The 14,840-nt window shown below is 45.6% G+C and overlaps 1 protein-coding gene and 1 long non-coding RNA gene across 3 annotated transcripts in view; one reads left to right on the top strand and one right to left on the bottom strand.

Moving 5' to 3' along the window:
* Window positions 1–7,933, bottom strand: part of AMN1 (antagonist of mitotic exit network 1 homolog) — a 28,119-nt gene extending 20,186 nt beyond the window's left edge. The window contains exons 1-2 of one of the 2 annotated variants that reach the window (XM_053257809.1): window positions 7,811–7,933; window positions 6,153–6,285 (exon numbers count right to left, since the gene is read on the bottom strand). In XM_053257809.1, the coding sequence (XP_053113784.1) occupies window positions 6,153–6,285; window positions 7,811–7,860 (183 nt within the window). In that variant the 5' untranslated portion in view covers window positions 7,861–7,933. Of the gene's footprint in view, window positions 1–6,152; window positions 6,286–7,550; window positions 7,782–7,810 lie in introns of those variants that run through there. The other variant, XM_053257810.1, reaches the window with a different exon arrangement.
* Window positions 7,631–10,681, top strand: LOC128328146 (uncharacterized). Its single transcript, XR_008309047.1, has 2 exons — window positions 7,631–7,716; window positions 7,900–10,681. It is a non-coding gene; the product is annotated as an uncharacterized LOC128328146 (long non-coding RNA).
* The last annotated feature ends 4,159 nt before the right edge of the window (window positions 10,682–14,840 follow it).

The following is a 14,840-nucleotide window of genomic DNA, read 5'->3' as shown; positions in this document are numbered from 1 at the left end:
AAAGCCTTTCTGCCATTTGGATCTTTCTGTATTTGCCTTCCAGTACAGCGGAGGGGAGGGGAGGGGAGGGGAGGGCATGGCAGCAGGAGAGAGTAAAAATCCTTCGGTGGCTTGGGGTTTCTAGCTGTGACAGGTACGCAGCAGGGGAGGCAGAGTATCTGAGGCTTTCCGGAGATAGGAAGGCTGAGACCCTACCGAGGTCAGCTGGGCACCCAGTGTCCATGATCCTCGGTTTGATGGCTCTTTTCCCCTGATCATGGCCCACAGCAAGTAGGATTGGGGGAGAAAAGCCCAGAAGCGGCAGTTTAGACCATATGGCCCTTTTCCAAGGAGATTGAAAACCACCCTGTAAGGTCAGAGGGGCCAGACCCCGAGGGTTGAGGTATAGTTTATGCCAGAGGTTGACAGCCACACTCTGGCCTCAACCTTAATCATGCCAGTTTCCAAGCGTAGGGAAGCATTTGATACCCAGTGAAGAACTTGAAGGGCCACTCTTAGAAATTTGGACTGCACCTGCTCCAAAGGGGCAAGATTGGAGGGAGGGCCCCAGAATGGGCTCCGTAGAGGACTTGTGCCAGCACCTTAGCCTCAAATAATTTGAGGGAGGCAGGTATGTATTGTCCCCCTCTAGTCCGTAGGAATTTTAGTATGGCAGTAGAGGTCCTCTGGGCAACGAGGGCAACATGGAGATGTGGTCGCTGTCTTGGTGAGGAACTACTTTAAAATTCCCAGCAAAAGGTAGATTTCCAGAGATAGCAATGTAATCAATGCTACTTGTTTTGGAGCCAGATAAGTACGTATATCCTCCTGGATAGTATTCTGCAAGGAGGTTGAGCCTAGCAGTCGGTTTTGCAAGGCAGAGGCCAGCATAGTTTGATCTTTGGTCCTTTGAGCGGCGGGGTGGGTGCTCGGACTCCAAGCAGGGCAGTGGGAGCTGATGTTGGGAAAATAGTGTGTGGTTATCAGGCCCCCGCTTGGCATTGAAGTCACCCCGCCAGCACCAGCAAGGCATCAGGGTTGGCCAGCAGGAGTTTGTCTGTATATTGTCCAAATTCAGCCCACATAGCGCTGATTTCGGGTTTCTGACTCTGTGGTGAGAGATATGTATTGATTATCAGGAGTGAGCTAGGGCCCAGGTGACATAGTATAACCATAGCAGCTTATCTGAGTGGAGTGAGGGGTGACGTTGATGCACACAGGGAAGTGGACACAAGAATACCCAGACCACCTTTAAGTCTCTCTCGGCCTGCTCCAGATATCGCCCCCCACGTTGTAGGAGTGGAATCCTTTGAGTGCAAGGTCATCTGCTGTCCAGGTTTCCTGCAACAAGATTATATTGAATTGGGAGAGGAAATTGGTGCAGTCTGCGTCTCTGCAACGGAACTACCCACCCACATTCCACAGCAGGATCTTATGCTGGTCTGTGGAATATCATGAGATTGAGGTGGTAGTTGAGTTTTTGGTAGGAGAACTCTGTTCAAGAATCGGAGGATCTCCAGCTGTCAAGCTGAGGAACTGGAGCTCTTGTCAAGATCTGCCGGCATCTGCCCTTCTGACCCTGGGGCATTAGAGAGGCACTCAGTTGGTCCAACACTTTCTTCCCGGAAGCTGACTGTCCTGAATGTTCACTGTCTCAGATAGACTGCCTTGGGTACTTGGCTCGCTAGTGCTCTTGAGATGAGGATTGCTGCCCAAAGATACACCAGGAACAAAGTCCTACAAGGCGTAGGGTGTATCCACGGCTTTCATGATGAGATGCTGTAGGCGGGTGCGTGGGTGCTGTGAGGCTCTGCCTTTCACTGTCATTGATTGCCAATTGGTTGGTGTGCATCAGTTCTTCCATCATAGAAGTTGTCCCCAGCAACGAGTGAGGGGGCACTGCAGAGAGGGCTTGGGAAGCCCGTGGCATGACCCGCCTATCTGGGGCAAGGAGAGCAGTTACACTGTCAAAGTGAGGGTCTGAGGCAAGGAGCACTCCGGGGCACATGTCTGGCGGAGTGGAAGTCCCTGCTCTGGTAGTTAGGGGGCATCCAGGTGAGGCGGGGAAAGCCTGGGGAATTGAGCTCCAGGGTTCTCTCTGACACTCTCACTTTCAGTTTCACTTTCTGAAGTCTGTTGAGTGCACTTTCAGCAGCCATTTGGGGAAGGAAGTCACCTCCATCAGAATGTTCCAGTTGCAAGTGTCTGAGCCATGGACTGATTTTGGAGTTGAAGGGCTGGAGAGTCTGGAGATTGCGTGTGATAGTTGAACTTCCATATCCTGCTCCATATTGCTTCCAGAGTCTGAAGGTAAGCATGAATCCCTTTTTAATCTTGGTTGAGGATTTAATCTTTGCATAACTACAGTGAGCTTACTTTTATGTTGAAGCAGTTCATCTTGAATGGGAATGTGAGGCTGCAACTTAGCCGACTCTGTAGAGAGAGTTAGTTGCAGCTTATCTTCGTTGGGGAGTTTATTATAATTGGGGTTAAATACTTTGGTTGGTGGGTTGTAAATCTCTTGGCCAGAGATAAGACTTCTAAATGGCCCATGTAAAAAGACTCTCTGTATCATAAATCTGGAGAAGCTGAGCCAGATGCATCAGTTTTGAAACCATTACTGAGTTTTTAAAATTCAGAAAAAGTCTTTTCATATTCAGTCTGGAGGGGAGATAGTAGAAAGATGTTAATCCAATATTTTCTGGCTGAGAGTTTGAGAGACTAGCGAATGATTTAATGACTGACTGCCTGTTTGCCCAGTTGCAATATTCATAACTGGAGAACTCAAGGACAGCCTGTGCTGTCTGAAGAATTCTTTGGAGCTTTGGGTCACTATTGCTTCCCAGAGGCTCAGAAAGCACCCTATGTTTGAGGAGTGAGTAAGACGTAAGGGCAGAGGCTGGCCAGGAGTTGTTGCCATCGACTACTCTTTTAACCCCTTGAGGGTTCAAGGCAGAGAATTGATCAAAAGCCTGTCTTAAATTGTCTATTTCCCTTCCAAAATCATTCAGCCAACCAAGTATTATAATCAGATACTCAGCTGAGATTAGACAGGCATCGCTGAGTTCCTGTGTGAGGAGGTCAGCTTGTGTGAAGCAATCTCCTTGGGTGTGGGGGAGGGGGAATCCATGGCCAGGGTCGCAAATCTATTCTTGGTACTCACAGTAAATGTGTCTCCTGTTGCTGTCTCTGTGGGGGAGAGGGAGTTATCAATCCTCAGTTGCTTCTTCTTTCCTACTCGTCCTCCACTGTTGTCAGCACGGCTCTTGCTTACAGGGCAGATTGTTTTCTCCCCCTGGCAGGGGTGGGGAATAAGCCCTTGGAGGGCAATCCCAGGGATGGGGTGGGGAGAGCCCAAGTTGGGGCAGGAGTTCAGAAGTTGAGCTGTTAGTCGGTCACCATCTTGGCTCCGCCCCTGTCTAGTATATTATGATGGCTTTAGAAATGAGGCTCCATGCACCCACACTTTACCTTGGTCTCTTAGTTGGACCTTGAGCTGGGGAAGGATGCATCCAGGCAGACATTTAACAGGTGTTGTTTCCCTAATCACTTCCTAAAGATGCCCCCTGATGAATTTCTGTCAGATGCATCTCTGATCAAGGCAAAGTGTGGATCATCATATACCACACTGTACAAGGACTTTACAGCTTATATGGCACAGAAGTTAAGATGGGCACCTTAACTTGCAATTTCCATTCTTTTTAGAGCACAAATGAAAATGAATAAAAATGTAAAGCATCTTAAGGGTGCAGGGGTCTCTTGAGTTAGAAAGATATCATTTGGATGCTCTTAGGAGGGAAAAATTGGCCAAAAATCATCCTAAGCCAATAGGCTTGCTTAAACTGAAGGTTTGTGGAATACTTTTTTTAAAGTATGTAAAGTCTACCCTTCCTGCCAGAAGATAGACCTCCAAACTAGAACTGATGTTGCAGGTCTTTAGCCCAACCCCCTGCTCAGTGCAGGAAACCCCTATAGCACCCGATAGATGGCTGTCCAGCCTCTGTCTGAAAACCTATCGAGAAGGAGAGCCCACCAATATATGAGGCAGACTGTTCCACTGTCAAAACAGTTCTTACGCTTGGGAAATTCTGCTTAACATCTATCCTAAAGAGCCTAAAGGCCTGTTTGTGCAAAATGACAAGAAAAATTCACAAAGTATTTACTTAACTGTATACAAACAGCAGCAAAATGTCAAAGCAAGTGATGTGGCTTTATCTCAATCAATAACAAGTGAATGTTTAACTACTACAGCTCTTGGTTGAGTGCTTGAGTGAATGAGGAATGTATGGAAGTTTAGGGACTTACCAGCTATGTTGGGACTGATGAGAAGCCATGAGAGTCTGCTCCCCCCATGACATGAGGAAGGCATCTCCTGGTGATGGGGAAAGATGGATAATGGCCCTGGGATGGAAGCAGACAGATAGCCAAGGCCTGACCTCATTGGAGCAGTCTGACGTTGACAAATTCTTGGGGGGGGGGTCTTTCCAGATGCTGAGTTGGCATGTCTCATCACCCCAATCTCTTGAAATAGGGTGATCAGGAGATGATTGGACCAGGAAGACTCCTCCTTACAACTTGACTATAGAGGTTATGGCTTTTGGGGAGGAAAAATCGGAGAAGCCATTGCAACGTAGGGGGACAGCGTGCAGAATCAGAGGCTTCTCTCATCCCTATCAGAATTATGCCAGCTGATTCTGGGGCTCCAGCCAAGTAACAGGTTAGCTTGTAAGTGATCTTTGTGTGTGAGAGTGTGTGGGTATGCTTCAAGCTGCAGCTAGGATTTTTGAGTTAGAGTTGCCTTTGTATTTTTCCATTTCTGATTCTCATATTTATTGGTTCTATTACTCTGCTTGTATCTTGTCTGCTATACTCAATAAAAGTTACATGAAAGGTGTCAAACTTTTCCTGTGTCTGCCATACTTGGAATTACACTGATTACTAAGAACATCTTGTTGTGCAAAATCTGGGATAATCTCACATGCAAGATCTTTCTGGAGAAAGAAGTCACTGGACAATCTGTTTATGCTTGACACCTTTCATGTAACTTTTATTGAGTATAACAGACAAGATACAAGCAGAGTAACAGAGCCAATAGTATGAGAATCACAAATGGAGAAATACAAAGGCAAATCTAACTCAAAAATCCTAGCTGCAGCTTTCAAGCAAACACTCACATATAAAGGTCACTTACAAGCTAACCAACTACTTGGCTGGAGTTGAAACCTTATACCCTGCAAAGTCCGACACTACATGGAGGCAACGGTTCCCACCACATGGTGCTGTGCTTTTATCACCACTGGTGGGACTGGTTGAAGCAAAATGGAGTCTTTTGGAACTCCTGCAACATTTTGGAAGGCACACATGGAGCACTGGGAAGTGTAGTCCTTCCCAGCACTTTCCCCATAGAACTCTATGGGGAAAGTAATTGGAAGAATTATACTTCTGAGTGCTCCATGCCAGCCTTCCAAGATGGAGCTGGAGCTCAAAAGATCTCTGTTTCTCTTAAAGTCCCCTCCATCACCTGGTGCTGGAGAAAGTGCCGCACTGCATGGCATTCAGCATGGTAGGAAATAGATCTCACATTGAAGGGTTTTTTTGTTTGTTTGCCAAAGTGGCCTCTGCTTAGAAAGAGAGCTCAGTCAATGATGGTGAGGCCTGATGGCCCTGGCCGGAGCATCAAGAAAGCACCCTAAGGTGGCAGAGGGGCACATATGGTGGATCAGAAAATAGTATGTGATCGACTAGTTCACATCTGGATCATATTAGCAAAGGTTTCTGACTCCTAATTGTTTAACATTAACAAGAAGGCGGCTTTTTCCTCTGATTAAATGGATAAAACTTGGGGGGAAACCCAGAAGTGAATGTGTGTGTGTGAATGAGTGAGTGAGTGAGTGAGAGAGAGAGAGATAAAGTCCTGTGCACTCAGTTCTGATTCTCAAAGGATTGAGATCATTCCTGGGTTGAGCATGATTAGAGGGAGTCTGGTTCTTAATTCATCACATTTATGTCAATAGGTGTATTTCCCAGGACTTGCACTCAGATTTTACAGCTACCTTATTTAGATTTGATGGGCCAAAAATGACAAGACTAACTGGGAAACAAAGTATATTCTATTTTATAAATCACTATGGTGGAAGTATGGCCAAAGAATCATAGTCTCCATGTTATCTTACCGTATTGATATTTGAATCAGTTATCCATCCCTGGACACTTAGTGATTTAATCAGCTTATCTTTGATGTTGGGAGGCAAAGGCTTAATATCAGAAGCATATCTGGAAATGTTCTTTGTTAAGCAATGAAGGCATCTGAGGGGTGGGGTGGGAAGAAAACAGAAAAACACTGATAAGGTGACATACTCTTGATGCCCACGTTCAATTATGTGAACTTAATTTCTTATAATATAGGCAACAGGCAGGGACTTGTCTTTTTTATTGTACAGCACCTAGCACAGAAGTAGGCACTTTTATAATAAGTGTTCATGTGCCTCATTATATATGTGCACATAAAAGAGATGAGAGTCAGAAGTGCATTTAAAAAGGTTAATTTATACATTTATATCCCACCCTCCAATGAAAACATTTACTTATATAAATAAAAATGTCACAGTATATCTACTTAATCAGTTTTGTATCACTTAATTCTATATCCCAAGTAGCTAACGAAGAATCTAAAACAAACCTAAAAAAAATACAATACAGCAAAACTGGAAAAATAAACTCATTACAGATTCCTGTCAGCAAAAGAGCAACTACTAATCGAAATCAACACAACTATCACTAGCAGCTAAAAACCAGCTTAAATAAGTATAGTTTTTAGCTTTTGTACAAACGTGGGAAGAAAGAGGGCTGCTGGATGGATCTCCTCAGGGAGAGCATTCCAGAATTGTGAAATGACTTCATAACTATGACTTGAAAGCATTTTTGTTGCATAAGTACTTATTTTTGGTTCTGTAAGGGTCACAGGGAGTTAAATGAAATAACGATATAAACCAGTGCCTGCCTGCCCAGCCATGTTCTAGGGACCTCTCGTATCCCTGAAAGGCTTATCAGAGGTTTCTCAGTGAATAAACCAGTACTGACAAACAAGCTTCTCTGTGACAGTTTGCCCAGAGCTTCCTCTCTTTTTTGGAACGTGCAGCCACATGAAAATATTGGGGGAGTCCTCTGGCATACACTCACGAAGCAATCAGAGGAACAACTAGAGGTAAGCAATGAGGCAATAGCAACAGAAGTCCCTTTCTAACCAGCAACGATTCATTTCTATCCCCCAAACTATTCCTTTCCCACCTGGGCTCAATCCGCTCTCAACCTAAAAGCCCAACTTCTCTCCTGGAAGCCCAGCCCTGCCTCTTAAATGCCCAAAGAGCCCTCTCTGTATCCGGCCCAGTGAGCTGCACAATACAGGGACAAACCCATCCTAGTCAGCTCTTGTGCTTTTAATAGGAGTTTGATGGGGAGCGAGCGAGTGGAGATTATTATTATTACGAATATATTAGAGCCTGCTAACGTCTTGCAGCTCAGGATGCTCTAAGAGGCGCAGCGACAGTAGCCTGTTAAGCTAGCAACCCTACACTGGCATGAGGGCGAGAAGGTGCTCTGCACATTCTCAGAGGCACTCTCTTTATCGCTGCTTTGCACGGATGTTCCGGGGGCTGGCTGGGATTCAGCCCCGAACGGCGGTTAAGACATCAAGGCAACAAAAGGGAGCGATGAAAAGGAATAACAGGAGGAGTCACAGTGAGTGATGGGCTCGGAAGGGAGGCTGATGGTGACCCTGGCAGGGGGGAGGCCTGGCGTGACCTTCCCCGCTCACAGCACCGGAGCCACTCACAAGTCCAGGAGGGGCGCAACGGCCCCGCCGCCCCCGCTGAAGTTACTCATCGCCGGGCCTGGGCAGTTCACTCGCTCTTCCTTCCGCAGGCCGGGGTTTGGCTATTCAGGGGCCGTCTATCAACTCACCCGAATACGCCGGCCGGAATGTATCGGCTCCCTCTGCAACCCGAACGGCGCTTATCTCCGCTGAAACTAGTGGAGGAGGAGTAAGAATTTGTAGAGCGTCCCTAAGAGGAAGCAAAGCACTTTGGGAAATGTAGTGTTTGGCGTGGTCGGTTGGCGTCTTTCGTGAGCTGTGAAGAGCGCGCGATCTGAGTCAGCCCAGAGATCGGAGGGCGCTAGCGGGGTCTGCGTAAGTTGCTTTTTCATGAATGCCACTACCGCGCCCGTGGAGCGGCGGCATTCTTTCGTTCCTAACGCAAAAGGAGCTAAAAGAATGTCAAAATAAGCGACTCTTAGAGCGCAGCTGTTGTATTCTGTCTAGTTGTTTGCTTGTTTTGCAATTTGTCTGTTTGGACATCTGCCCCAGTAGGGTATCCTGTGGGAAAGTGTTACCTGAGCAAATGACCATCGACACGGATAGTGAAAGAGACAAAGGTTTATTTCTCAGCGCTGAGGATGACCCCCGGTGCCTCTTGGCGAAAATCCAGGGAGCGTGCCTCTTACAGACTAACAAGAGTTTATAAAGATTTTTCTCCACCCCTTGGTATCAACATTTAGCCAATCATGGTATAGAAAAGTTCACATACTTTCAGGAAAGTTCCACTCCATATTTGGTAATACATTCGTTTTCGCATAGCAGTCTTATCTACCCTACAATACAATACACACAGCAGAATATGCAGAGCTCAACACAATGTCTAACAGCTACTTCAAACAAGGAGATAAGGTCCTCAAGTATCAAGGATCCGCTCACAGCAAACACAGCAGGCAAAGCTGAGTTACTGAGTTACAAATAACAACTTGCAAATATAATATCCTCTTTTCTGATCATGCCACACATGTCACAAAAGGAGGAGTCAAAGGAGGCGGCGGCGCCTTGTTTGCTGAATAAACAAAGAGGTTTAAATAAACTAACTAGAAGTTTATTTGCTGCATGAACCTCTAGTGAAATGAGATTTCCATGTGTATGAGGAAAGCAGCTATAAAAACAGCAGCCCTAAGTGTAGGTACTTGGGAGGAGTGTTTTGTGTGTGTGCAATAAATGAGTTTTCCAATTACGTATCTTTAGGATTGTGTTATTATGAAACAGAAACAAACACTAGGGATTCATCTTGTGTCAGTCTACATTTTGACTTAACGTTGTTTGTTTTTTAATTAATTTTTGCGTTTTCTGCAAAAGACATGGAATATTAAGTGTTACACAATACCAGATTTCTGAACGGGGTGGGTGGATGGGGAGGAACTGTATTTCCAATTATTTTTTTAACAGCATTCAACAATATTTGTCTAAACTCACCAATTTTTCTGGCTCTGCTACTGTATTTTTAACATCCAGATATACAAACACTTGAGATAATGGGGTGGGGGTCTTTAAACACTACATTTCTGACAGTTAGGTTGCAGTTGCAATTAAAAGCAAGTTTTAACAACAAAAAGCTTTTCTTACACAGACAGGCCCACACTGTCTGATTCACCCTCTCTCTCTTTAACTGAGCTCTCCAATGAAAGAAACACATTTACCTCACATTTTAAACCACATTTTAAAAAACACCAGACTAGTAGCCATCAATAGACCTCTCCTCCATTAATTTGTCTAAGCTTTTAAAGCCATCCAAACTAGTGGCTATCACCATATCCCATGGCAAGAAATTCCATAGGTTAATTATGCGCTGTGCCTGTGTGAAAAATTACTTTCTTTTGTCAGTCCTAAATTTCCTGACCTCCAGTTTAATGGGATGACCCTGTTACCGAAAACTGGGTTTGAGCCTGGCGTGCAAGCCAATAACATCACCAAAACAGAAATCATTCAAAGCTTTATTTCTCTGCGCAGAGAATAGGCACTTTGGGAATAGATTCACAAAGCAAAGCGCCCTGAGCAAAAACAGCTCAGGGATTTTATACAGTTTGTCACACATTACAGCATTATTGCAACAACAAACATGACAGGTAGTTGCTGCCTGATTTACCTTGTTAACATCAGCAACTTCAGAGGCTTGAGTTTGAAGTATCGGGGTACCCCTGACCCCAATAGGGGAGGTTCGTTCCTGGGCGGATGGAGCCCACTAATCAGCCCACACGAGAGGACTTAAGATCAAAGTTTTATTTGCCCTTAAGTAGCAAAGGTGCTGCTCGGCTCGCGCTCAAAGCAGGACAGAGGCCTGATACAGAAGCAATGATAACGAATTGTTTAATCCAGGCCTACAAATAAGTACTGTATATAAAAGTGTGTATCGAAGTATAACTCAAAAGTTTGGTTCATATCCCTAATGGAATATAAAGCTAGCAGGTTATTCAGAGTTGAGAAGCCTCTCGGTAACAGAGGCCAAAGTCAAGAGCGGGAGGCCCCCTCTCAAGAATGTGGGTTGAGAAGCCCACCAGAGATAACAGGTACCAGGAGTGGTCAAACACAGGCCATTAGCTAAATTCCTCAGTCAGCAGAAAGAGGGTTTTGCTGGTACGGAGAGATACCATAATTGTCGTAAAAGCCAGGTAGTAACTCATCTTCTCAGGCTGTAGATGACACCTCTGAAATATGTAAGTTTAATAACTAATAACGTGTATTAATCGCTTTGTTGATATGCTTGTATGTTTGAGACCTATAAAAATGAGCCAACTGCATGGCTCGTGTGTGCAGTATCAGCCAGATGCTCTCTGATGATACTCGTGCCTTTCATGACATGAAATAAAAGCTTTTTTGAGCAACGCACCCTTGTTGTTTGACTCCATTCAGTTGGACAGCAAGTATATTGGCGAGAATTGAGCCTAATCCTCTTTGGTTCTGGCAAGACGCCCCGTTCCCTATCCACGATAGGAGGATGAAAGCCAGTGGCTGAATCAAACAGGAAGGCTAGATTCTAGAGGTTTTTCCCGCTACAGCAACACATTTATACACCAAAGTATCCTTAAGAAAACAGTTACAGACAGTTACAGAAAAAGAAACAGTTATATTTCATAACTCAAAGTTAGTTCCCCTTTCGTCTGGAAATGGGTCTGGAAATAGGTCATAAATTATGCGTGCAAGCAGTAGGCCAGTCTGGTCTTTATCTTGCTCCTTCAGCACTTGCGGTTCCCATGCTAAATATGATTTTTGCTAACTGTGGGGAAAGTAACTACCAGGGGTGAGAATCATTTCAGCGTAAGCAAATTCTTATTACAAACTTAAACAAAATGGCGAAGCTTATGTCAAGCATAGGGATGTGCACGGTCCGGCCCAGTCTGGACCGGCACCGACGGGGGGCCCTTTCTTTTAGGGCGGGAGGGCTTGCTTACCCCTCCCGCCTCTTCGGCCCCCTCCAGCGCCCGTATTTAACTTAAAAGCGGGGCGCTGGAAACCAGCCGCCCCCGCCGCTGCTACCGCCGCCCCCCCGAGCAGATTAACAATTAAGGGTGCCCCTGCCGTCGCCCACCCGCCAGCCAGCCAGCCAGCCCTCCCTCCCAGCTGCCCGCCCGCCCGAGTGTGTCCTTACCCAATGCTTGAAGTAAACGAGAGGAGCTACCGAACGGAGCTCCTCTCGTTAGCAAGGCCTCCAGAAGACTGAAGGCGCTTTGCGCGCGTGCACATGCGCGCGCCACAAAGGACGCCGGAGGCCCGGTCTACCCGCTGGGAAAAGGCCGGGTAGACCTTTTGCTCTTCCCAGAGCGGCTTCATCCCCTGAGGAGAATATCTTGCAGTGCTCACACATCAAGTCTCCCATTCATATGCAACCAGGGCAGACCCTGCTTAGCTATGGGGACAAGTCATGCTTGCTACCACAAGACCAGCTCTCCTCCCTTATATATGCCATACACCAAGTTACTGATACCATAAATACTTAGCTTCCCCTTATCTGTGTTCCTCCTTATCAGCTGAGGAATTCCTGTATCCTGTGGCATGGCTAAGAGGCACATAGCCTCTGCTGCTCAGCTCAAGGCCTTGAAAACTGGGTGAAAAGTTCAATCTAAAAAGGGGCTGTGAGAAGTAAATCTGTCCTTCTTAGTCTCTTGTCCCTTCTCTTGGTTAAGTCATGACATACATCAGTATCAGAGTTTCAAACCAGTATCAGAGTTTCACCAGTATCAGAATTTCAAACAAGCTTTATTACCAAGTTTGCAAACAGCTTTGTCTGGGGCAGCCTCCTTATATACCATGCAGTAACCTACTTTTTATTGCACCTGCACACTTAAGTCCAGCTCAGCAGATATCCCTATATGGTTACATTTCAGACATACAAGTTCTGATTGACATATGCATCTCATCCATCCTGTACACGTTCAGGTCACCTGATTTCCAGGCCTTATCTTATTTCTGTTACTCATGTCAAGCATGTCAGCACTTTTACAAATATGTTAACTCCCAGCAAGCTCACCGCTCCCACACCCGGGCCACTGAGAGCCTGGGCAAACTCTCCTCCAGTTATTTCAGGCAGCGCTGACTGCCCGATAGGACGCTTTCCCCTTTCTCTTCCTCCAGAGAGGGTAAGCCGATGTTGCCTGAAATAACGAGCTGAGAGCTCACTCGAGCTCTTGGCAGCCCAGACCACGCCCCTTTGTGTGTGATGTCATGTGCAAAGGGGACGTAGCCTGGGCTGCCGAGAGCCCGAGTGCGCTCTCAGCTTATCATTTCCATCAGCGTCAGCTGCCTGATAAGACATTTCCCCCTTTCTCTCCCTCCAGAGATATAGGTCGGACAGATGGTGCGGGAGGGGGGAGTTTGTTCTGGAGCCCAAGCCACAGAGCTTAGGCGGCCTTTTTCATTGGCGGCCCGGGTTCTTTGAACCCATTTGCAAAATGGTGGCTACGCCCCTGAAGAGGCCCCTAATTAAAAACAGAGCTCTATACAAAATGGGATAGCTTTGGCTCAGGCTTCCAGTTAGACTGTTCAAAATGGCACTGCTTAGGCTAACAACCCCTGGTTCTAGTGTGAGAGAGGGAGAAAAATTTCTCTCTGCCCACTCTCTCTACTCCATGCATAATTTTATACACTTCGATCATGTCTCCCCATAGTTGCCTCTTTTCCAAACTAAAATGCCCCAGGTGCTATAGCCTTGCCTCATAAGGAAGGTGCTCCAGGCCCCTGATCATCTTGGTTGCCCTCTTCTGCACCTTCTTCAGTTCTACAATATCAAGATATGGTAACCAAAACTGTATGCAGTTCTCCAAATGTGGCCGCATCATAGCTTAGTATAATGCGTTAGCATTATATTAGCATTTTAATTTTTAATCCCTTGAAAGTCAACACTTTCAATGAGCTGTCCACCATGACCCCAAAATCTCTCTCCTGGTCAGTCACGAACAGCTCAGATTCCATCAGTGTATATGTGAAGTTGGGGCTTTTTGCCCCAGTATGCATCACTTTACACTTGCTTACATTGAACCTCATTTTGTCATCCACTCTCCCAATTTGGCAAGATCTTTCTGGAGCTCCTCACAATTCTGTTTTGGATTTCACTACCCTAAATAGTTTAGAGTCATCTGCAAATTTGGCCACTTTGCTGCTTACCCCAACTTCTAGATCATTTATGAACAAGTTAAAGAACATTGGTCCCCATACAGATCCCTGTGGGACGCCACTTCTTAATTCCTCCATTATGAAAACTGTCCATTTATTCCTACTCTCGGTTTAGGAACACAGGAAGCTGCCATATACTGAGTCAGACCATTGGTCTATCTAGCTCAGTATCAGAGGTTCACCTAAGTAATTTTGGAGCCTAGACCTAAAGTCTTTTGGAGCCCCCTGCAAATTAAGCATCATCATCAAGTTAACCCCTGCTAACTTGGTAAAGAGGCACCTTTTAATGTGGTGATTCTCTTTATTTAGCAGGGGGAGAGTAACTGGCATCCACCCCCAGCACAGTATCTCCAGTGACTGTTGCTGGTGTCTATCTTGTGTTTCTTTTTAGATTGTGAGCCCTTTGGGGACAGGGATCTATCTTATTTATTTATTATTTCTCTGTGTAAACTGCCCGGAGCCATTTTTGGAAGGGCGGTATAGAAATCGAATAAATAAATAAATAAATAATAAATCATGCTCTGCTGGGCGGCCACACCACCCAGGACAGACTAAAGAGGATTTGGGGCCCCCAGGGGCTGTTGAGGCCCTGGACTTGGGGCCATAAGTCTAGGGATAAGAGCGCCTCTGCTCAGTATTGTTTACACAGATTGACAGCGGATTCTCCAAGATTGCAAGCAGGAGACTCAGCCCTATCTTGGTGATGCAGGGAGGGAACTTGGAATCTTCTGCATTCAAGCATGTAGGTGCTTGAACCGCCAGATGTTCATACAGGTTCGGAGGTCTGTAAAAGGGCCTCCAAACCGGATCATGCACATTCCTATTTCTGCAGTCACACCTATAGGTGAGAACGAAACCTTTGTGAATAATGAGTGCCACCTGTATATAGATGCCCTGGCTAACTTATAGGAGATGTTAGTGGAATGTCTCTCTAAATCTCTTGGCAAGTCTCACCTTTGGAAAGTCCTTCGGAGTCCAACTTTTGGCTGCTGATCCAGGTCAATTTGCCCTAAGCATGCTCAGGAGATTACTTCTTGAATATTAAGCATATTAAAAGCATAAGTCTCCTGAGATCACTCAGGAGATTACACAATACTTGATGAACTGACTGTTAGCACACATACACACACACTCTGCACACATCCAGATGTTTCCCCTCATAGCTAATTATTTCATTTGACTGGCTCAGTGCAGGTCACTGTGACAAAATCCCCTTGTTGCCAGGTCTTATGCAAACAACCATGATATCCATTATAAAGTACAGAACTTAAGCAGTTCGTTTAAGACAAAACAAAATCTCTTACAAAGTGCAAATTCAGTATGGTTATAAAGGAAAAGCAACTTGAGCAATGCATTTGTCATCGCTGCTGGTCATTTT

Source organism: Hemicordylus capensis, chromosome 5 (genome assembly GCF_027244095.1).
Source record: "Hemicordylus capensis ecotype Gifberg chromosome 5, rHemCap1.1.pri, whole genome shotgun sequence".
Taxonomy (NCBI): domain Eukaryota; kingdom Metazoa; phylum Chordata; class Lepidosauria; order Squamata; family Cordylidae; genus Hemicordylus; species Hemicordylus capensis.
The sequence above is the reverse complement of the archived record's forward strand: the minus strand, read 5'-3'. Positions and strand labels throughout refer to the sequence as shown.